General features: G+C 38.0%; 1 protein-coding gene across 1 annotated transcript in view; it reads left to right on the top strand.

Moving 5' to 3' along the window:
• The first annotated feature begins 668 nt into the window (after positions 1–668).
• Positions 669–24736, top strand: part of LOC128505614 (receptor-type tyrosine-protein phosphatase eta-like) — an 81910-nt gene continuing 57842 nt past the window's right edge. The window contains exons 1-2 of the mRNA XM_053476139.1: positions 669–821; positions 20094–20127. Of these exons, the coding sequence (XP_053332114.1) occupies positions 756–821; positions 20094–20127 (100 nt within the window). The 5' untranslated portion in view covers positions 669–755. The remainder of the gene's footprint in view (positions 822–20093; positions 20128–24736) is intronic.

Below are 24736 nucleotides of genomic sequence, written 5' to 3'. Positions count from 1 at the left end.
TCCACACATACAATATCCAGTGCTGTTGCACCCGAAAAGTATCAAACAGTTTTTTTTTAATAGTTGTGCATGTTTTAAACTGTAGTATATGTGTAAGATCAGATCCACATTGTAATTTCTTCTTCTTCTACTCCTGGGCTGTTGAGAACACCAGTTGATGAGTTCTGTTGTTTCTATAGCAATGGTGGTTTTTCAGGGCCAGGTTGCTACAGTAGCACGAAACCCAACGTTTTTCTTCTAGAATTTCCAGTCAGCTGTAAATAAAATTCTGCACATTCTGACAGCAGTTTGGAGATTGCACTGTATGTAATAAACTTAGCATTAATAGGTTAGATAACTATGGTGGCACATAATTGCCCTGTTGTGCTTACACTTAGACCTATTTGACCATTTTGCACCCTGAAAAGAAATGAGAAATTTCAAGAGAAATGACTTTAAAAACAACATGCTATAGAACATGGGTTTACACAGCATAAGACAGCAATAGAACATGGGTCATTCCTGGTGCTTGTCTTTTTTTTCTTTTCAGCTGTGAGAAAGCCTCACACTCTTCTAGATAGTTCACACTCTTCTAGTTTGGTTTCATTTCTTTGTTCCTTTTTTTTTTTTGCAAACTTATAAAGCATTACCAGAAATTGAACTGTCTCCAGTTTGAGTTGGCGCATGCTCACAGAAAGAGCCTAGAGACAAGCTTACATGAGCAAACTTTTTAACACAACACATGAGGCTTCACTGCTCAGTTCGACCCAGACATCATGACTCAACATTTGTTTAAAATATTCCTCCCTGCAACTCTCCTGGGGCTGTCTCTGCTTAATCAGGTAGTTATCTGTGTTTTTAATAACTTTGACAATATTTATAGATAAAAGTTTAGGGATGAATGATGCAGGCGAATATTATCTCAAATTGTGCACCTGTTCCGCAAGATACAGCACTGGTTTAATCAAAGGTAATCTAAAAGATAACGGCTGGTCATTTGTAAATGAATAAATGCTAGGAAAAAAATTAATTATTGTATAAATTTAATTCATTGTTTAAAACCATAAACCATGTATACATTGGCTGTATAAACTGGCAGCAGGACTGGACTGGGGGAAAAAAATTGCCCTGGCATTTTTGGCCTATGTGGGCCACCTAAATACTCAAAAAATTTATTTCCATGATTATGGCTCACAGCTCATGAAAATCAAAAATCCATTTTCTTAAAACAGGACAGATTTATGCATGCAATACCTTCTGTATTGTAAATCATTTTTCTGATTTTTGTGAAATATTCTAATATTTTTTTGGATAATGGGTAGTCCTTTTCAAAATAAATAAATTAATAATAATAATAATAATAATAATAATAATAATAATTATTATTATTATTATTATTATTATTATACCTCCTAGATTTCACAAGAAACCAGATAATGGTGTATACTAAGAAACCTGAGCCACTGAATATGACCGATATGCTCCAAATGTCCCTTTGGACACTTTTAGGACTTTGCACTGGTAGATTTACAATATCGTGACATTTGATAATTACAGTGCATATCTACAAATCAGATATAATTTAATTAAACTATGAATTAGAAAAAGCAATACAGTGTTTAAGTACACATTCTGTTATTAAACGTGTCAGTTTTAGAGATATTTTTCTTTTTGCTGTTCTTTTTGCTAGTTATCTGTCACTCTGCCATCTGTGCAATGATTGAGCTCACTGCATATCTCTTCACACTGGTGTAGCCATTCGGTGTGTTTAATTAATCGGTGTGTTTGATAAATATAGTGTGATTAAGTGTGAGTAAAAAGGTAGTGCATTTACACTAAATGAGCAAATATAACACAATAATTATTCTATGTAATAATGATTACTCCACTGTGCTATTATGCTATTATGAGATAAAATGGTCATTACCACAAGCAACCTATTCAGCATGGTGTGGTTACTTTTTAAAGTAACTAATTACATTACAAAATTACTGTCATTAAAAGTAATCAGTTACATTAGAGTTGCAACACTGCTCCTCAGTAGGGCTCATTAAAGGGCCTTTGGCCCTCAGATGACAGTATCGCTATAGCTATAGAATATTTTAGTAATCGAGTATTCTAACAAACATTTAATCGAGTAATCGGATAAAATGCCCTTTTGCCTAATTAAACAGCAATGTAAAATATATAAGAGAAATAAAGATGAATTAAAATAAAAAAAAAATCTACTTTAATTTTTTAAATGCATACAGCATTTTATCAAAAATAAACATTGTCATTATTCACAATACAAGGAAGAGCTTAAAGTTGACTGAGATGAATTAAGTGCATTAAAGTGCCATACATTCTTATTTTAAAGCCTTTTCTCAGATGCAAAAACTAATAAGGGGTATTTTAAATGACTTAAAGTGTCAAAAAAAACTAAGGCACACACATCAAACTAATTTTTTATATAAATTTATTGCTACCTTTCATTTTGCAGCCTGCAACAGAACGCTTCCTCAAATCAATACATAGCTAACTGTTTGCGTCTCCTTCTCCCTGTAAGCATTTATTCTTCATATTGGCGGCTTGCACCTGGAAGCGCACTGTGTCACGCCAAACAAATAATTGCGCAAAAACATAATGCAAGCTTTTAAAATTAATTTAAAGATGCTTTGAGGCTGAAGATTTTGCTTCGATAATTTTTTGTAATTGAATTATTCGAGGAATCGTTTCGGCCCTAGATGACATACTGTATGCCCAGTGTTAGGGGTCTGGCACAGGGACAGAACACACAGGAAGTACTGTATTTGTCAGTGTTGCAACAACAGGTGTATATTTTAATATACACTTTTTAAGCATTCAAAAGAAAAGAATGCAGTCTTAAAGAAATCACGCTCTATGAGAGCAATGGCTCGCAAACCGTGTCAGTGAATGTTGTGGTTCTGTGGGTCGAAGTTTAGAAGATGTTTTTATTTTTACAGATTACTAGCTTAAATAATACAATAATAATATAAAATAATGATAATATATATATATATAAATCCTTTTCTGAGCTTCTTTTTTCTTCAAGCTCCAGCAAGACACACTGACAGATGGGAAATTTTGTATTCCTTTATTCTGGTAAAGTGAAGACTCATTCAGTTGTTTCCTACACTGTTGGCAGTTCCCTTTAAACTGAACAATTTCGCTTCCTGCGGTTTGGAATTACACTTAACAAGTTTACTTCGCAGGGTACTTTAAACCAATCAGAATGCACCTTGAGTTACCCGCCGTTAAACCAGCAATTCAGAAGTTAGTTCCCAATGTGGCAATAATAGCTGATAAAGTCATGTAATTTCCAGTGTAAGACACTCACTCATGCTAATTAAAGAGCTGTGGTTATGCAAAAAGCCAAAATGAGGATATTCAGCTCAAGTGAGAAGTCCAAATGACATGACTCAACTTTCAGACAACTTCACCTAAACAACTGAGAATCTTTAACAGATAAAGTTTTCTGTGGGTACTCCAGTTTCCCCACCTGTCTAAGGACATAGAGTAGGCTGATTGGTGTTTTACATGAGTGGATGGGTACTGCAATGCGTTAGTATAAAATGTTATTAATTTTGTATTTTGATATTGTAACAGGTTTGACACACAGAGAAAAAACACGGGAACCAGATTCCACAAGCATGCACTATGTTTTTTCAAGCATAACGTTCAGCTAGATAAAACGTATTAGGTGAATTACGCTTTTGAAGAATAACAGTGGTTTTGGAGGCATCTAGGTTAACAGTGCAGGTTAACAGGTCGTACTGTAGCTTAATAGGCCACAGCGAGGCAGACCAGGCAGGTGAAACGAGCTACACAGAGCAGGTGGCGCGTGGCAGGAAGGAGTCATGTGTAACAAAAACTCAGGTATGATCTTCTCACCGGTTGGTGTTGGCATAGCCTTTTTATCATGCTGTCCATTGATTGCGCTCCAGCCCAGGTGCATTTGCAGGCACCAACCATTTCCACACACACACACACTTCTGCAAGTAGCAGTGTAGGCTTCGGCTGTGTGTGTGAATGGTTCATGTGAGAAGCTCTAACTAATGTGTGAGCACTGGCTGTAAGCCCACCATCACAATATATTAAATGACTTTAAAAAGCCAAATACAAAAGCAAGCTCGCTGTATGCATCATATAACACATTGTAGCACGACATCAGGATGCATACATCAAATTCCTTATTGGATGGAACACCAATTACAATATTGTAACATCATTACAATATGTTTTCTATATTACTGTAACTATATTGGACAAGATTGCAAAAAAGATCTATTATTACCATGTTTAAAATTTGTGCACTTACCAAAATAAATGTTTCACAGTGTTTCACTGTTTGTTTTCCTTCTTCAGTAATTTTCACCCCTAGTGTCACTTTATGTTTGACTGCACAGTTAAATGCATTTACATATTTTAAATCTGTTTATTTTCTTACTTGATTCTGAGCTTTGCCAATTCGGGTATATGCAGGAGCCCTCATACATTACCCGTAATAGTTTTTTTTTTTTTTTTGTTGGATTCTCTCTTAATCAAGTGTGTTATCCCCTGAATGCACTGTGAATATAAATAGTGACGCACTGTTTTATGTACGATTAAACTCAATGCGGATATTGTAATTTTCTCTGTCCTGCTACAATATATTGAACCTGAGCCTTGCAGGGTAAGGTGTATGGTTAGTGTTAGAAAATATGCCTGGACTTGCGCGGTGGGGGAGTTGTGTGTGTGTTTATGCGAAAAACCAGTTTAACAAATATGATCAAACCACAGACATGTTAGATTAGAACATTTCTACTCTGCATCAGACTTTAACATGTAATGTGTCTTTCATTCGTGTTAATCAGCACTATTTTTCTTAAAATATCCCTTTGTCAATTTTGTCATTACTACAGTCTACATTTAATATTGGGATATTTATGCTTCCAAACAGCATTGGTGACAACAATGCTTAAGAACGGATAACAACTGGATAATGACACTTAAAAATCTATACTAAGGCATTAACAAGGCGTTGATGTCAATAGGCACCAGACAAATTTTTCTGTTAGACATCTAGTCTACTCTCCAAAGGTCATAACGAGACACACACCTACTTATACTTACTTATTTCCACTTATTCCACTTTAGAATATCAGTTAACTTCCAGGGTTGAATTTAAAATAGTGTTAAATGGGTTAGGTAGTGTGCTAAGGAGTACAATTTCTTATTCCACAAGTAGTGCCCTTGATCACGGATTAGAGAGGGATTTGGGATTTAGCCTTGTGTTAGATGCTAGTTAGCTTTGAGGCTCGGGTTAGCCATTAACAGAGCAACACGGATGGCTCAGAAGCAATTTTTTAACGACTTAGAAACAGTAACTAAGGAGACAGTACTGTGGACCACTGTACGTTCACCCATACTGGCAAACGACTGTTAGTTTAATTAACGATTGTTAGAAAACCTGTGGCGCAGTCTAATACATATAGTCATATGCAGTGTTGGGTAACGCTGTAACGTTACTGATTACTTTTTAAAGACAGTAATTTTGTAATGTAATTAGTTACTTTAAAAAGTAACGTATCCCAACACTGGTCAAATGTCATAGTGCTGTTCTGCTCTACATCACCATTTGTTTAATGTCTCTCATCCAATCAAGTTACTCAATCGGAACTAGCTGTTGTATAATAAAAAAAATAATTAAATTAAAGTTCTCCTCAGTAAACATTTTCAAGTGATATGCACACACACACACATGCCTAATTGCTGGCCTTTAAGCTCTGTACTGTACGTGTGTTCTTGTCACACTGTTGTGTTCCACAATTATTTCAACACACAGCATCACACACATGCCTTCTTGGTGTTTTTTTTTTTAATCTCTGCACACGTCCTTTCTCACGCTGTTGCACTTTTCACTTTCTTCAGCACACGGCAACATACACATGCCTTGTTCTAGCTCTGCATGCACGTTCTTTTTCACACTTTTGCACTCTCAACTTTTTTCAGCTCACAGCAACACAGACACACCTTGTTGGTGGTTTTTGAGTTCTTTCTTTCTCACGCTGTTGTTATCTCCATTTTTTTTCAGTTCTGTTGCAAATTTTCAGTTCACACTTGCTAATTAGCCTCAGGTGTGTATACTTTTCCCATTTACCTCACTCCTGGACCAACACACTTCACTTTGCTTTATCACGCTGCTGCCATTTTGCTGGAACCAATAATCATAGTCTTTAAAGTTTATACTTTGAATTCTCTGTTCTCACTTCAAGTGTTTATATCTGTGTGGGTGTGAGGGAGAACAAGGAAATTATAGAGATTATGAAACATTTCAGAGAAATTAGTCACAATTAGCACTTCATCTTGTGTAATATTGCTTGAGTAGAACACCTTTGAAGCGGAGTGATATTATACTGTATATCAGTAATCATTGGAAGCCTTGTGTCCAACCAAAATTACTTGGTCAGAACTAACTTTTGCATAATTCTTGTTTAACTTTCGTTTTTGTTATAGTCAGTCAATTTGTCTGTCATGCCATTTATCTGTCTTTGTCTGTGTTATGTGGTGTGGTATGGAGAGCCGCACCACAAGATGTAATGTTTATAAAAGCCTCAACACAGGGCTTTAGAGATTTACTTCCTTTACTTACATTTACCTACTTATACTTACTTATTTCCACTTATTTCACTTTAGAATATCAGTTAACTTCCAGGGTTGAATCCAAAATAGTGTTAAATGGAAAGATAGTGTGCTAAGGATTGATTAATCAACAAAAGCGCAAACACACTGATCTACTACCAAACTGTTGTACATATCAAACCGTGAATGCTCTTTTTGCACAATATCCATTACCTGATTATTTTTGCACTAACTATTTTAATCCTTGCTGCTATTTATGGAATGTGGACCACTACCTCAACTCCACAGAGTATTCGTCAATCATGTTTGCAAATTTATTTATTATGTTGTCTCTGTTGTGTCTTTTGTAAAAAAAAATGTAATAGTTCCCCGGCTGGTCAGCTAATTAGGCTTCTTAGTTAGATAGTTAGTTTTTCTGTTAATTTATGTTGTTAATTTATGTTGTATGTAGCACATTGGTCCTGAAGGAACACTGTTTCGTTTCACTGTGTACTAACTGTATATGGTTGAAGTGACAATAAGGCCTACTTGACTTGACTTTGCTAGGGCTTCCTTGTGTTTCCTCCAAGCACCTCAACTATTTCATGCACCTGCCACAACAGAACAGTTATGTAACGGAATGATCGTACCACCAGATGTTTTGATGTTTATGAGAGCCCTAATGCAGGGCATTCAAGGGGGTCAATGAAATAGGAGTTGTGATATACTGTAGTTGTCTGTGATAGGCAAGGGAAGACCTCCCCGCTTAAAGATAGTGTGGGATTATTGATTAAGGAACTTAAAAGGAAATAAAAGAAAACTGAAAACACAAAATAAACAGAGCTCTGCCATTTAGGCGAGAATAAACGGGGCTCTGGAAAATAAACCAAAACTATATCCCCTCGGGGCCTTCGCCCTTACTGAGGATTTATTGGGGTGAGTGAGTTTTGTAATTTGTGCTTTTCACTATAACTAAGAGTGCACGCTAAACTGTGGTGTGTTGCTCTCTCTTTCTCTCTCTCCGGGTGTCTACCTGGCGACGCCACTGTCTGTTCAGAATTCCGCGGGGTAGCAGCCTGCGAATCTGTCCATTCTGAATAGTGCAGAGTATTTATGCGCGATTCTGCCTGTGACTGCATCGTTACAGTCTGTCATTTTGTTATTCCTGTCTATCATACTCTATCTATACTCTAATCTAAGTCATTTATTTGTTCATAGTTTAATTTTGGTTGATTAGATTATTTAGATTTAATTTAAGGGTCTGTTTATTTTAGATGTAATTTCCTGGTCAAGGCTAAAGTTTTGCCATTTTGACTGGGTGTAAACCAAGTGTTTTTTTTTTATTTTTGCACTCTGTATTTTTGTGGTCAAAAATAAATGGGCTGTGGTAAAGTAGGAGTAAACAGTGTTATGTTGTTTCACATGTTGTCCTTTCAAAACCTTCTATAAGAGTAGATGCAAGCCAGGCCCTTTTTTTTAAACACTCACTATGTCACCCCACTTCAGTGTGAAAAGGGTACTTAATCTAAACAGTAACTAAACACAACTTACTGAAAAGATTTATTGGCTAAAAAGATCATCTTTAACTTTCCAGTGTAGGGGAAAGGGAAACATTTTGGAGTCCTGTACTGAGGCTGTAGATCCATTTTTTATGTGTGTCAACAAGTCTTTCATGAATAACCTACAAAACCAGTTACAACATGATCTTGCTGGTAATATTCTCAGGAGATATTCAAGGAGAAAATCTTTGTGCCAACCTACCCCACCATAGGGCAGGTTGGCAAACCCAATGGGGCAGATTGGCACAAGTGAGAAAATGTAGTTTAAACAATAATGTAAAACTGGATTTTATTTAATTATTTCACACTTCCCCTATGCAAAATAGATAACATGGTCAGAAGTCCAAGCTGTCTGCAACGGTTGTGTCACCATTATTCGCTTCCATAACGGGAATGTAACATTACCTGTTGTTTGACCGCTTGGTCACTTTCACGGACGTATTTGCGAACCATCTGAAAAAAGGTTTCTTAATATCATCCGGCAAGGCAAGGCAAGTTTATTTGTATAGCACATTTCGTACACAATGGTAATTCAAAGTCCTTTACGTAAAAGAAAAGAAAATAATCATAAAATAAAATTAAAGATAATAGCAATAAAACCTTTTTAACGAAAACTTTTAAATTTAATTTAAAATAAAAACAGTTTGCAATAAAACTTTAAGCTAATTTAAATTTAATTTAAAATAAAAATAGAAAACTAATTAAAAATATTTAAAACATAATTTAAAATAAAACAGTTGACGATATTAGATAAACATAAAATAATGTAGTTGGTTTGGACATAGCACAGTGCTCATTGAATAAATGCACAGCTAAACAGATGAGTTTTGAGTCTAGATTTAAATGTGACTAATGTTTTAACACATCTGATCTCTTCTGGAAGCTGGTTCCAACTGCGGGCAGCATAATAGCTAAAAGCTGACTTCCCTTGTTTTGTGTGAACCCTTGGTATTTCTAACTGACTTGATCCAAACGATCTGAGTGGTCTGTTTATATTCAGTAAGCATATCTGTAATTTATCTGTATTAATGGTCTTCTTGGGAAGGCTAGTGAGGAGACCATTACAATAATCCACCCTGCTGGTGATAAAGGCATGGACAAGTTCCTCCAAGTCTTGATTGGACACAAAACATCTAATTCTTGCAATGTTTTTGAGATGATAGTATGCTGATTTAGTTACTGCTTTGACATGACTACTGAAACTAAGATCTGTCTCCAGAATCACCTTAGGATTCTTGACTTGATTTTTAGTTATCTGACCCCTACAGTGAAGGTATGCATTTACCTTTAGAGCTTCATCTTTGGGTATTATCAGCATAGCTGTGATACAGTAGGCAATTTGGTTCTTTCTCATTATCTGACTTAGAGGGAGCATAAACAGTACAGGCTAAACAGAAGCGGTGCAAGAATTGAGCCTTGTGGGACTCCGCATGTCATGGACATCCACTTAGACTTGCGCTCTCCTATAATAACCTCTCCCTTCGAAGTATGTCAAGAACCATTTGAGTACCATCCCAGAAAGTCCGACCAAGTTTTTCAGTCTTTCTATTAGAATGTTATGATCGACAGTGTCAAACGCAGCGCTAAGATCTAGCAGTATCAACACTGATATTTTGCCGGAGTCAGAATTTAAACAAATATCATTTATCATCTTTATGAGCACTGTCTCTGTACTGTGAAAACTGTCTAGGTATCCATTTGCATTTAAGACAAAAGCACAAAGCACAAAGTTCCACTATAGATAGTATAGTGAATTTCAAGTTTCGTCTTCCGCCACATATGTTCAGCTTTTAGCCACTGTCTTTTCATATTCTGAACTGCTGTTGATTTTCTCCATGGTGATTTCTGTCTGCACACGGTATGTGTATTGTGTATTGTGCAGTAGAATTGTGTTAAATGGTAATAATAATACTTATATTATACTTATGTAATATATGTCATAAAACACTGCATTTCTATGATCTGGGCAGGTTGGCACAGTGTGAAAACCAGACCCCATCACTGTGCCAACCTGGCACAAATCATAAAATAACCATGTACTGTATAACTAATTCTGTACAAATAATAAACAAAAATGTGCAGGGCAGGGTTGGGTTGAGTACCACTAACCTAGATAATCTGCTTCATGCCATTTTCCTTAGAGAAAAAAACACACCTATATATATACAGTGGTATGAAAAACTACTTGCCCCCTTCCTGATTTCTTATTCTTTTGCATGTTTGTCACACAAAATGTTTCTGATCATCAAACACATTTAACTATTAGTCAAAGATAACATAATTTAACACAAAATGCAGTTTTTAAATGATGGTTTTTATTATTTAGGGAGAAACTAAATCCAAACCTACATGGTCCTGTGTGAAAAAGTGATTGCCCCCCTTGTTAAAAAATAACTTAACTGTGGTTTATCACACCTAAGTTCAATTTCTGTAGTCACCCCCAGGCCTGATTACTGCCACACCTGTTTCAATCAAGAAATCCTTTAAATAGGAGCTACCTGACACAGAGAAGTAGACCAAAAGCACCTCAAAAGCTAGACATCATGCCAAGATCCAAAGAAATTCAGGAACAAATAAGAACAAAAGTAATTGAGATCTATCAGTCTGGTAAAGGTTATAAAGCCATTTCTAAATCTTTGGGACTCCAGTGAACCACAGTGAGAGCCATTATCCACAAATGGCAAAAACATGGAACAGTGGTGAACCTTCCCAGGAGTGGCTGGCCGACCAAAATTACCCCAAGAGCGCAGAGACAACTCATCCGAGAGGCCACAAAAGACCCCAGGACAACATCTAAAGAACTGCAGGCCTCACTTGCCCCAATTAAGGTCAGTGTTCACGACTCCACCATAAGAAAGAGACTGGGCAAAAACGGCCTGCATGGCAGATTTCCAAGGCGCAAACCACTTTTAAGCAAAAAGAACATTAAGGGTCGTCTCAATTTTGCTAAAAAACATCTCAATGATGGCCAAGACTTTTGGGAAAATACCTTGTGGACCGACGAGACAAAAGTTGAACTTTTTGGAAGGTGTGTGTCCCGTTACATCTGGCGTAAAAGTAACACAGCATTTCAGAAAAAGAACATCATACCAACAGTAAAATATCGTGGTGGTAGTGTGATGGTCTGGGGTTGTTTTGCTGCTTCAGGGCCTGGAAGGCTTGCTGTGATAGATGGAACCATGAATTCTACTGTCTACCAAAAAATCCTGAAGGAGAATGTCCGGCCATCTGTTCGTCAACTTAAGCTGAAGCGATCTTGGGTGCTGCAGCAGGACAATGACCCAAAACACACCAGCAAATCCACCTCTGAATGGCTGAAAAAAAACAAAATGAAGACTTTGGAGTGGCCTAGTCAAAGTCCTGACCTGAATCCTATTGAGATGTTGTGGCATGACCTTAAAAAGGCGGTTCATGCTAGAAAACCCTCAAATAAAGCTGAATTACAACAATTCTGCAAAGATGAGTGGGTCAAAATTCCTCCAGAGCGCTGTAAAAGACTCGTTGCGAGTTATCGCAAACGCTTGATTGCAGTTTTTGCTGCTAAGGGTGGCCCAACCAGTTATTAGGTTCAGGGGGCAATTACTTTTTCACACAGGGCCATGTAGGTTTGGATTTTTTTTCTCCCTAAATAATAAAAACCATCATTTAAAAACTGCATTTTGTGTTTACTTGTGTTATCTTTGACTAATAGTTAAATGTGTTTGATGATCAGAAACATTTTGTGTGACAAACATGCAAAAGAATAAGAAATCAGGAAAGGGGGCAAATAGTTTTTCACACCACTGTATATATATATATATATATATATATATATATATATATATATATATATATATATATTCATAAATAATACAACTTAAAGAAAATATTTAAAAAAAAAAAAAAAAAAAACTTTAACATATTTAGAGCATTTTCCTGATTTTTTGAGCCTCACCTCAGCTGGGGTATTTGTCAAAATCACAAATCAGAAAACACAATGACAAATGCAGAAACAAAATACCAAATCGGAAAACAACAACAATTCAAAAATGTATTCATTGTTTATTTTAAACCTTTTTTTCAATAGTGCAACTATCATTCTGCAAAACATTAGCAAGCAAGGAAAAAAAAATATTCAACATTCAACAATGTCGTGAGGCTGCAGTACCTCCTGTATATCTTAAATGACATTGAATGCAGAACCCATATACAAAAAATAAAGATAGAGATAATTTCCTACTTCAAGTATCATCTTAAATGACAGACGTCTCATTTAATCAGCACTAAGAATTTCCTACCTTTTCCGGTTTGTCTAAATTGTCTTTCTGAATTGGTATTTTGGTTCCGGATTTATTTAGTTTCTGTTGTTTTTCGGATTTGTTATTAGGGCCCAAGCACTATGACAATAGCATGATCATCGCCATCACTTTGATAATGCTGTTTTATTAGTGCTGATGTCATACATCAATGTGTGAGGGCCCTATTGTTCTTCTATGAAGAGACCAGAAAGACACGTCCAGCTGTGACGATGCCTTAAACTTATGCCATGTTCAGTGACATCAGTCACATTAGTATCTAGGGCTTTTTAGAGGTCTTAGCATGCTCAAAAGGCACATAGGTTGTGCGGTGCACCTGGGTGGCATTGTCTTCTTGGAGCTCTTAACATGCTCAAAAGACACATAGGTTGTGTGATGCAGTGGGTGGCCATGACACAGGTGCTTGTTGCAACTTTATTTTGGGTTTTGTTATTTTTATTTTGATCTTAACCACCGTAATTAGCGACATATAGTGACAGACAATTCTGAAGACACATATGTGTCACGTACTGGGTGTCATGGCGGATGTTGATCGCCGTGGGTGGAGAAAGGGCAGGCATAAACGCAGAGGGTAGTCTTCAAAATAAAGAGTCTTTAATTCAAGCAAAACACCTAAACACACTGAAACTTAAACAAACAAAACACTGGCTCTGGAAACACAAAACATACTTAGGGATCCAGGACACAAAACACAAACAGGCTTTGGAAACCCTTCCCACTTAACCCAAGCTTAGTGTTGTAACACAGGCCTTCAGATAGACATACTCTAGCTCTGTATGATGATACAGGCCCTCTAACATACATACTGGCTCTAATACCCGAGACATACAATAGCTTTGTGTTAGACAGATGATATTAGCTTGGTATTGTGATAAAGGTTCTGAGACCTACATTACATATCTAACCAAAGCTCTTTAAGATGGATTTAACCCTGTTACGCTTCTACGAGCAACACTCCCACAATTGCTCCCACGAGCGGACCTCACACACACACGCGCGCGCTCCCACGAGCGGACCTCACACACACCCGCGCGCGCTCCCACGAGCGGACCTCACACACACACACACGCGCGCACGCGCTCCCACGAGCGGACCTCACACACACACACGCGCGCACGCGCTTCCACGAGCGGACCTCTCACACACACACACACGCGCGCTCCCACTAGCGGACCTCACACACACACGTAGCGCATAGCGCATCCCTCTCAGGCTTCGAGCTTTGATTAGAGACAAGAAAAGATACAAAAGACTAGGTAGGGACACTAGAGACACGAGGCAGAAACAAATAAGAGTAACCAGAATCAAACGAACAACAATCACATACCACCATACTCAGAAACACACGGGTAAACTCAAAGATACACAAAAAACAAGCCTTCAGAGCCAGAGGTCCGTTCTTCGTACGTCGCTTGACACATCCGAGATGAATTGACACATCTAAGATGAGATCATCGTGCTAATTACGATCTGGCTAAGTCGGTTCTTTGAGCTCACCTGTTGTTGATGATTAGTATATCTGGATTGAGTTGTCTAGGATTATTGCGCGCTCGTGCGTTGGTTTAAAAGGCGATATGCATCGACAGTAGAAACACTGATCACAAGCCCTCTGATTGGTTGACGAAATGGAAAAAGACCGGCTCAACTTTTTTTTGTAACACGTGTTATGCGCTGAAATGCCCCCCTGCCATGGATTGCCCCCCCTACATAATCGCTATCAAATATTATATTAGAACATTAATTTATAGGTTAATGGTTTACAAATTACAAATTACATGAGACAATAAAATAAAATAAGCAATATGAAAATAAATATGTTGTATATGAAAAAATAGAAATATTATGTATAGTTTTATATTGTTTATTTTATAATAAAATTAGTTTCGTCCAATTTATCATTATAAAATATAAATTTTTAATATATATATATAAATATTTATTAGCATATTTTTATGACAAACCCCTGAAAAATAAATGTGTTACAAAATGAACATTATACAAGAATTTGTATTAATGGTCTTGACGGCTGTCTCGTGCCTAGGGTTTATTATAATAGTAATATCATATTTGATAATAATATACCTATGAATTTATGTTCATATATAATATTTGATAGCGATTATGTGTGTGTGTGGGGGGGTGGGGGAGTCCATGGCAGGGGGCATATACTTTTCTTTTTCCACGTGAGTCGGTCATGCTCTTTAACCAATCAGATGTGACCTCGCCATTTCAACCAATCATAACCCGCCAGGAGCGCAGGCTAAATCCTGTTTACATGAAATAAACCTGCTCCCGAGCAGGTTCAAGCTTACGGATATGTTGCTATGACAACAAATGCTAGAAGCGCATCGAAGAACGAAACAATCCAAGATCAGGACAAATCCACAACAATCAAATCCAGCTAACTGAGTTAGCGACGTACGAAGAACGGACCCCAGGGGTCCGTTCTTCGTACGTCGCTTGACACATCCGAGATGAATTGACACATCTAAGATGAGATCATCGTGCTAATTACGATCTGGCTAAGTCGGTTCTTCGAGCTCACCTGTGGTTGATGATTAGTATATCTGGATTGAGTTGTCTAGGATTATTGCGCGCTCGTGCGTTGGTTTAAAAGGCGATATGCATCGACAGTAGAAACACTGATCACAAGCCCTCTGATTGGTGGACAAAATGGAAAAAGAGCGGCTCAACTTTTTTTGTAACATGTGTTATGCGCTGAAATGCCCCCTGCCATGGATTGCCCCCCCCCACATAATCGCTATCAAATATTATATTTGAACATAAATTTATAGGTTAATGGTTTACAAATTACAAATTACATGAGACAATAAAATAAAATAAGCAATATGAAAATAAATATGTCGTATATGAAAAAATAGAAATATTATGTATACTTTTATATTGTTTATTTTATAATAAAATTAGTTTCGTCCAATTTATCATTATAAAATATTTATTTTAAATATATATAAATATTTATTAGCATATTTTTATGACAAACCCCTGAAAAATAAATGTGTTACAAAAAAATGAACATTATACAAGAATTTGTATTAATGGTCTTGACGGCTGTCTCGTGCCTAGGGTTTATTATAATAGTAATATCATATTTGATAATAATAAACCTATGAATTTATGTTCATATATAATATTTGATAGCGATTATGTGTGTGGGTGGGGGGATTTCCATGGCAGGGGGCATATACTTTTCTTTTTCCACGTGAGTCGGTCATGCTCTTTAACCAATCAGATGTGACCTCGCCATTTCAACCAATCATAACCCGCCAGGAGCGCAGGCTAAATCCTGTTTACATGAAATAAACCTGCTCCCGAGCAGGTTCAAGCTTACGGATATGTTGCTATGACAACAAATGCTAGAAGCGCATCGAAGAACGAAACAATCCAAGATCAGGACAAATCCACAACAATCAAATCCAGCTAACTGAGTTAGCGACGTACGAAGAACGGACCCCAGTTCGCTATACTTCTAAATACATACATATAAACAAACGCCCACTAGACAGCGTCAATGCTCGACCCAGTTTCCCAGAACTAACAGCTTTTCATAATGTCTCTAATTTGCTGCCATGGCGCAGGTGAGCTCCTTCCTCACCTGACCGAGGTGCCTTCTGGGAAACTGGGTCTTCCAACAAAACTACAAACAGAAACAAACATGACCACAGTGCCCTCTAGGGGCAGTCCCTTACAATATGTTGTACATTATGTCAGCTAGCTCGTTATTTCTCCCACCAATATTTAATTAAGGTATGTCACACGAGAGTGAGTGCTCTTGTGCCGTATTTCAGCCTGGCCAAGATGCAGTCATAGGCAGGAAGGAGCAGATTGATGATATCCAGCACAACATCATGATTGAGTCTGATATTGCTTTTATACAACAGTCCAGATTACTCTGTCAGTAATGAAATTGACTGAAGTATGAAATTATTTTATGATTATATTTTACTACAAGAACATCATTGTGTTGCACTACACCTGACCAAACCACTTATGGATTTAGTATTTAGTCAAAACTATCCCATTTGTTCAATTTATAGTGCTCTTAAATTTCTTATGAAAATGCAAAAATGATAAAACACTGACTGGTTCTAATATGATGTTAAGGTTTTATCTGATTTTTTCTACTGCTTGACCTTGGTCAAATAGCAAATACTGATCTGTTTAAGTTGCTTTTTAGTAAATTGCAGTGTCTACTTTTCTATACCCCAGCTGTATACTAAACAATAGTTAGCATGATGGTAATGCTTATTTTATATACTGTATCTTCTTCTTTGTCTTTCGGCTGTTCCCTTTCAGGGGTCGCCACAGCGAATCATCTGCCTCCATCTAACCCTATCCTCTGCATCCTCTTCTCTCACACAAACTAACTTCATGTCCTCTCTCACTGCATCCATAAATCTCCTCTTTGGTCTTCCTCTAGACCTCCTGCCTGGCAGTTCCAACCTCAGCATCCTTCTACCGATATATTTACAATCTCTCCTCTGAACATGTCCAAACCACCTCAATATGGCCTCTCTGACTTTATCTTCAAAACATCTAACGTGGGTTGTCCCTCTGATAAACTCATTCTTGATCCTATTCATCCTTGTCACTCCCAAAGAGAACCTTAACATCTTCAGCTCTGCTACCACCAACTCTGCCTCCTGTCTTTTTTTCAGCGCCACTGTCTCTAAGCCGTAGAGCATTGCTGGTCTCACCACTGTCCTGTACACCTTTCCTTTCATTCTCGCTGATACTCTTTTATCGCACAACATACCCGACACTTTTCTCCACCCATTCCAACCTGCCTGTACCCGCCTCTTCACCTCCTTTGAACACTCTCCATTGCTCTGGACCGTTGACCCTAAGTACTTAAAATCTTGCACCTTCTTTACCTCTGCTCCCTGTAGCCTCACCGATCCTCTTGGGTCCCTCTCATTTACACACATATATTCTGTCTTGCTGCGGCTAACCTTCATTCCTCTGCTTTCCAGAGCATACCTCCACCTCTCCAAATTTTCCTCCACCTGTTCCCTGCTCTCGCTACAAAGCACAATGTCATTTGCAAACATCATAGTCCATGGAGACTCCCGTCTTACCTCATCTGTCATCCTGTCCATCACCAGAGCAAACAAAAAGGGGCTTAGAGCCGATCCTTGATGCAGACCCACCTCCACCTTGAACTCTTCTGTCACACCTACAGCACATCTCACCACTGTCTTACAGCTCTCATACATGTCCTGCACCACTCTAACATACTTCTCTTCCACTCCAGACCTTCTCATACAATATCACAGCTCCTCTCTTGGCACCCTGTCATACGCTTTCTCTAAATCTACAAAGACACAATGCAACTCCCTGTTACCTTCTCTGTACTTCTCCGCCAGCATCCTCAAAGCAAATACTGCATCTGATGTACTCTTTTTAGGCATAAAACCATATTGCTGCTCACAAATGCTCACCTCTGCCCTTAACCTAGCTTCCACTACTCTTTCCCACAGCTTCATTGTCTGGCTCATTAGCTTTATACATCTATAATTGCCACAGCTTTGCACATCTCCCTTGTTCTTAAAATTTGGCACCAATACACTTCTCCATTCCTCTGGAATCCTCTTACTCTCCAAGATCTCGTTAAACAAACTAGTCAGAAACTCTACCGTCACCTCTCCTAAGCACTTCCATACCTCCACAGGTATGTAATCAGGACCAACAGCCTTTCCACTCTTTATCCTCTTCAACGCCCTTCTCACCTCGATTCTACTAATATTTGCTACTTCTTGTTCCACAACAGTCACCTCTTCTACTCTTTGTTCTCTTTCGTTTTCCTCATTCATCAACTCCTTAAAGTACTCCTTTTATCACCCTCCATCACCCTCCTGGCATCTGTCAGTACATTTCCATCTCTATCTTTAATCACTCTAACCTGCTGCACATTCTTCCCATCTCTATCTCTCTGCCTCGCCAACCTGTACAGATCCACCTCTCCCTCCTTACTGTCTAGCCTAGCATACAACTCCTCATATGCTCTTTGTTTGGCCTTTGCCACCTCTACCTTCACCTTACTCTGCATCTCCCTGTACTCCTGTCTACTCTCTTTAGTCCTCTCAGTGTCCCACTTCTTCTTAGCTAGCCTTTTTCCCTGTATACACTCCTGGACTTCCTTATTCTAACACCAAGTCTTCTTGTCCACTTTCCCCTTACCTTATGATACACCAAGTACCCTCCTACCTGTCTCCCTGATCACATTGGCTGTAGTTGTCCAGTCAACTGAAAGCACCTCCTGACCACCCATAGCCTGTCTCAACTCCTCCCTAAAGACTACACAACATTCTTCCTTTTTCAGCTTCCACCACTTTGTCCTCTGCTCTGCCTTTGTCCTCTTCACCTTCCTCACCATCAGGGTTATTTTACACACCACCATTTTGTGTTGTCTGGCTACACTCTCCCCTACCAACACTTTGCAGTCACTGATCTCTTTCAGATTACAATGTCGACACAAGATGTAGTCGACCTGAGTGATTCTGCCTCCACTCTTATATGTCACCCTATGTTCCTGCCTCTTCTGGAAGAAAGTATTTACTACTGATATTTTCATCTTTCTTGCAAAGTCCACCACCATCTGTCCTTCTACATTCCTGCCCTGAAGACCAAACCTTCCCATTACATTTTCATCACCTCTGTTCCCTTCCCCAACATGTCCATTGAAGTCTGCACTAATCACCACTCTCTCATCCCTGGGGATGCTCTGCATCACTTCATCTAACTCACTCCAGAATTTCTCCTTCTCTTTAAACTCACATCCTACCTGTGGGGCATAACCACTAACATCATTGAACATTATCCCTTCAATTTCCAGCTTCAGACTCATCACCCTATCTGATACTCTCTTCACCTCTAGAACATTCCTTACAAACTCCTCTTTCAGAATAACTACTCCATTTCTTTTCCTATCCACACCATGGTAAAACAATTTGAACCCTGATGGTAAGCTTCTGGCCTTGCTATCCTTCTACCTGGTCTCCTGGACACACAGTATATCCACCTTCCTTCTCTGCATCATATCAACCAACTCTCTTCCCTTCCCTGTCATGGTCCCAACATTCAAAGTCCCTACTATCACTCCTAAACTCTTGCCTTTCCTTTTCTCTCTCTGCTTTCTGACACGCCTTTCTCCTCTCCTTCTTCGACCAACAGTAGCCCAATTTCCACTGGCATCCTGTAGGTCAACAACACCAGTGGCGGTCATTGTTAACCTGGGCCACGACCGATCCGGTATGGGAATTATATTTGTGATTCGCATCATTGATTTGGCAAATGTTTTACGTCGGATGCCCTTCCTGACACAACCCTCTGCATTTATCCAGACTTGGGACTGGCACAAGAAGACACTGGATTGCGCCCCCCGTGGTTGCATTTTATATACTGTATATACAATATAATTGTTGTTCTATAATGAAATAGAACATACTAAATAATTCAAACTTGCTAATCAGCAATCCAGGCCTCTGGGTAACATCCTGCAGTTATTTAAATGTTGAGCAATTAAGTTCAATCTAATTGTTTAATAAAGGTTATACTGTAAGATTTTATTAGTTTTACTTGTATTCTGGATCATTATGTTAAGCTTTATTTTTGTTTTGCCTCTTCTATCTTTTAGAGCATACTTGCAGATGGGCAAAGTACAGCTACAGGTAGGTAATTTGAAATATTTGACAGAAGTTGAACCAAAACAGCTATCAGTGCAGTCAGAGCAGTTACACAGTGTGAGACAGGGAGCTGCAGTTATCATTTAGTGCCCACTAAATAAGTGTAATGCATGTTTGTCAGAAAAACATCATAAATGACAAAAAAAAAAAAAGGATTTTGTAAGTGGAGTATCTATGATTAGAAGGTAACCAAGTCACTCCTGATTATCCTGAGTTACTTATCTGAACAGGTTGCAGTATTATTCATTTAGATAAACATAAAGTAATAGAAGAAGACTTTGAATGAAAGAAGCAGGTAGCTTAAAGAAGAAAACCTTAAACATAATTAAAACATTTCCCTGCTTTTTTGAGCCTCACCTCTGGTGGGGTATAAAGGGCAGCCACGCTATCTACTGTCACAAAGTGATCATTTGAGATGAACCTTTTCTAACTTGTATGTGCTAAAAAAAAAGCTTTAAGTTAAGATCTAGTGTCTTTTTTTTGCATTTTACATGTGCATAATGACAATGTGACTGGTGGATGCAAGATATTGGTTTTGTGTACAAATGTGAATGTTTTTCCAACATTTGACAAGTTGGCCCTATTTGGGTGATTTTCATGAAAAAAAATTCAAATATCTTAAATTAACTTTTTTTTTAGACATTAGCAACAAAAAAAGTCTAAAGTATTTGTAAGCATTGATTTAAAACAGGGGTCTCAAACTGCCGGCCCGTGGGCCATTTACGCCACCCCCCCCCCTCCTCCTCCCTCCGGCCCGCAACTGTTGCTATTAAATAGTATAATCAGACCATCATTTTTTCCCCTAGTTTTTTCATAAAAGCTACCCCTTCATATTTAATTAGGGTTGAATTAAATAACCGTGAATAACCGGCGATTTGAGAAGAGGTTTTGTGGCTTTAGTAGTTTTTTTTGTTTGGCTGGTAACGAAAACATGTCTCTTTCCAAATCGAAAAGGAAGGTGGATGATGAACACAGACAGTTTCAAGAAAGATGGACATTGCAGTATTTTTTTGTGGAGTTTAATGGAAATGCTACATGTCTGATATGCAAGGAAAAAGTCGCCGTTCTAAAGGAATATAATCTCAAGCGCCATTACTCGACTAAACACAGAGAACAATATGATAAGTACCAGGAAGATGATAGAAAAAAACGAGCTACGTGGTTGCAGAGCGAGCTAACGTCCCAGCAAAGCCTTTTCCATAAAGCCAAAAAGGACGCTGATGCTGCAGTTGAAGCAAGTTATGTGGTGAGTGAGTTGATCGCTAAAGCAGGAAAGCCATTCACTGAAGGGCAGTTTATGAAGGATTGCATGTTGAAAGTCGCTGATATTCTATGTCCAGAAAAAAAGAGCTTGTTCAACCATCTCTCTCTATCGGCAAACACCGTAGCAGAGCGTATTAGCGAGTTATCCAATGACATTTATGATCAGTTACGCGACAAAGCTCGAGTTTTCACTACATACTCTGTGGCGCTTGACGAAAGCACAGACAAAACCGACACTGCCCAGCTAGCTATTTTCATCAGGGGTATTAATGACCAATTTGAAATAACGGAAGAGTTGCTGAGTTTGTCTCCAATGCACGGCCGCACATCAGCCAAAGATATATTTCATCAGCTTTGCGACGCAATTGAGCGCGCTGGTTTGCCGTGGAACAGACTGGTAGGCATTACCACTGATGGCGCCCCGTCTATGACAGGCAAAAAAAACGGACTGGTAGCGCTGGTACAAAGAAAGTTGGAAGAGGAAAATGCAGATCCAGCAGTTGTTCTGCACTGCATTATACACCAACAGGCACTGTGCTGTAAATGCTTGAAATATGAACATGTCATGTCTGTTGTCCTGAAATGTATCAATTACATCAGGTCAAGGAGTTTACAGCACCGCCAGTTTCGCGCCTTTTTAGAATAAATTGAGGCAACATATGGTGATGTACTTTACTTTACTGAAGTGCGCTGGCTCAGCAGGGGAAATGTCTTGAAGAGATTTTTTGAATTAAGAGCAGAGGTGAAGAGATTCATGGAAGATGGCAGAATGGATGTTCCTGAATTTGATGATCCTAAATGGGTCATGGACCTTGCATTTCTAGTGGACATAACACAGGAGTTGAACATCCTTAACCTGAAGCTCCAGGGGCCTGGTCAGCTCATCACAGCAACATATGAAAGTGTGAAAGCCTTCTCCACAAAACTAAGATTATGGAAAACTCTGCTTTCTGCAAAAAACCTCAGTCATTTCACAACATGCAGATCTCTTGTGGAGAATGGCACAGTATTCAGTGGTGATGAATATGCCTCTGCTATTGGAAACCTACTGCAGGAATTTGATCAGCGTTTTGCTGACTTCAAGGCACACCGTGACACTTTCCAGCTGTTTGCAGACCCCTTCTCAGCTGATGTGGAGAGTGTTCCAAGTGTTTTGCAAATGGAACTGATTGAGTTGCAGTGCAAGAGTGAGCTAAAAACTAAATTCAGAGAGGCACAAGGAAAAGTAGACAAGACTGAACAGTTTCTGAGAGAATTACCTCCATCCTTTCCAGAGCTGTCCAAAGTGTTCAGTCGAGTAATGTGCCTTTTTGGAAGCACATATCTGTGTGAGAAACTTCTTAGTTGATTCTTAGTTATTAAAGTTAAAATAAAGTAAGTTAAAGGATTTGCAAACTGTTAAAAACTAATATATAAAACAATGTAGAGACACTGTTTACATTTTTTGTTTGACAGTATAATAATGTAATTTAAATTAAATGAGAGCTAATATCTAAATAAGTAAAGAAAATTGACAGAAATATTGTGCTTTCTTGTTGTGCTTAAATGTTAAAAAGGCCCTCTTATGTGATGTCAATCACAGCAGTGGCCCCCAAACAACTTGAGTTTGAGACCCATGATTTAAAAGCTTTTACTTACCATTTAACACCTTTTTAAACATAATTTCCAAAATAAGTTCTAAACATTACTGCAATACCCTGAAAACATCAACACTTTTTTGCACTTAGAAAAGCAAATAAATGTTCACACCAAAAAATAGATTATTAATTGTAGTGCACAGTTACTTGAAGTTATGAAATCCTGCATTTAAGTTTATTTTGTAGTGGTTTAAAAATTAACTTTTTAGAAAAGTCAAAAATCTAACTTTTTAGAAAAGCATTAAAACAGGAATAAACAGGGCAACATTTCAACGTGTACCTAAAAAAACATGAATCATTTTACCATGGCATAAAAAAAAGACCAACAAGGACAACTACCACATTCTGATTTCTCAGAACTTGTCACATAAATTCTTATGCACATACACAACAGTTCTACAATAAAAGGAGGGAAGTGGAACAGAAAAAGAAGGTACAGGAGTTTATGTACTTGGGATAAATAGTCCAGGGAAATGGACTGTATGGGAAAGAGGTAACAAAGCAAATGCAGGCGGGTTGGAATGGGTGGAGAAAGTTGTCGGGAGTACTGTGTGATAGAAAAATATCGGCGAGAATCAAAAGGAAGATGTATGAAACAATGGTGAAATTGACCATTCTGTACGGTTTAGAGACAGTGTCACAGAGGAAGAGACAGATGTCAGAGCTGGAAATAGCAGAGCTGAAGATATTAAGGTTCTCTCTGGGAGTAGCATAGTTGGACAGGATTAGCAATAAGTACATCAGAGGGACAGCTCATGTTGTACGTTTGGGAAACAAAGTTAGGGAGGCCAGATTAAGATGGTTTGGACATGTTCAGAGGAGGTAGAGTGAGTATACTGTACTGGTAAGAGGATGTTGGACATGGAGCTGCCAGGCAGGAGGCCAAGAGGAGGTAAATCGATGTAATAAATGAGTATATGAAGCTAGTGGGTGCAAGTTTTAAGGATGCAAAAGATAGGAATAGGTGGAGAAAGATGATGAATCTAACACTGTAGGGTGTTTATTAAATTTTTTTTGCCAAGGTTCAAATTGTAAATCTAACAATTTTTAAAATGTAGAAAACTTTCGGTAAAGAGAATTAAAAATTCGTTTTAACATTCTGCCAACAGAATATTTAATATTTAACTTGGGAGATATACAAAGAAATGATCTTACCTGGTAGCCTTCTTAAAGTAACTGTGCCAAGTGCTACATTACTCAAAATCAATCTTTATTTTAATTCTGTATGTCCTAAAAACCGTTGTGGAGGATAAGAACATCAAGCATAGACACATTGTTTGCATACCTTTTTCCATTAATATAATAAATAAATATTCTGCAATTTTTTTCTGTCATCTGAAATAATCTAGTAAAACGTTCAGTAAAACATTTATAAAAAATTTTTTTGTTATTTTTTAATTACAACATAACACACATTCTAATACAACAGGACGCGTTGGAGTAATGAGAATTTCAGCAGAAAAAGCAGTAAAATAGAAAAATAATTAATTCTCATGTTGAAATTACACATTGTGCAAGGTAGAGAACAGTATTGTCTATATCAGTGGTCTCAAACATTTTCTGTCATTCCCCACTTAAGGTGGTGGGCCGAATTTTCAAGCCCCACTTGTCAACAAAATGATAAGAAAACGGCCAAGTTTACTATTTATCGAACTATCAATTTTTAAACCAATAAGATCAAATAACACCAAGTT

Source organism: Clarias gariepinus, chromosome 2 (assembly GCF_024256425.1).
Source record: "Clarias gariepinus isolate MV-2021 ecotype Netherlands chromosome 2, CGAR_prim_01v2, whole genome shotgun sequence".
Taxonomy (NCBI): domain Eukaryota; kingdom Metazoa; phylum Chordata; class Actinopteri; order Siluriformes; family Clariidae; genus Clarias; species Clarias gariepinus.
Note: the sequence above shows the minus strand (reverse complement) of the source record. Positions and strands in the feature narration are given on the sequence as shown.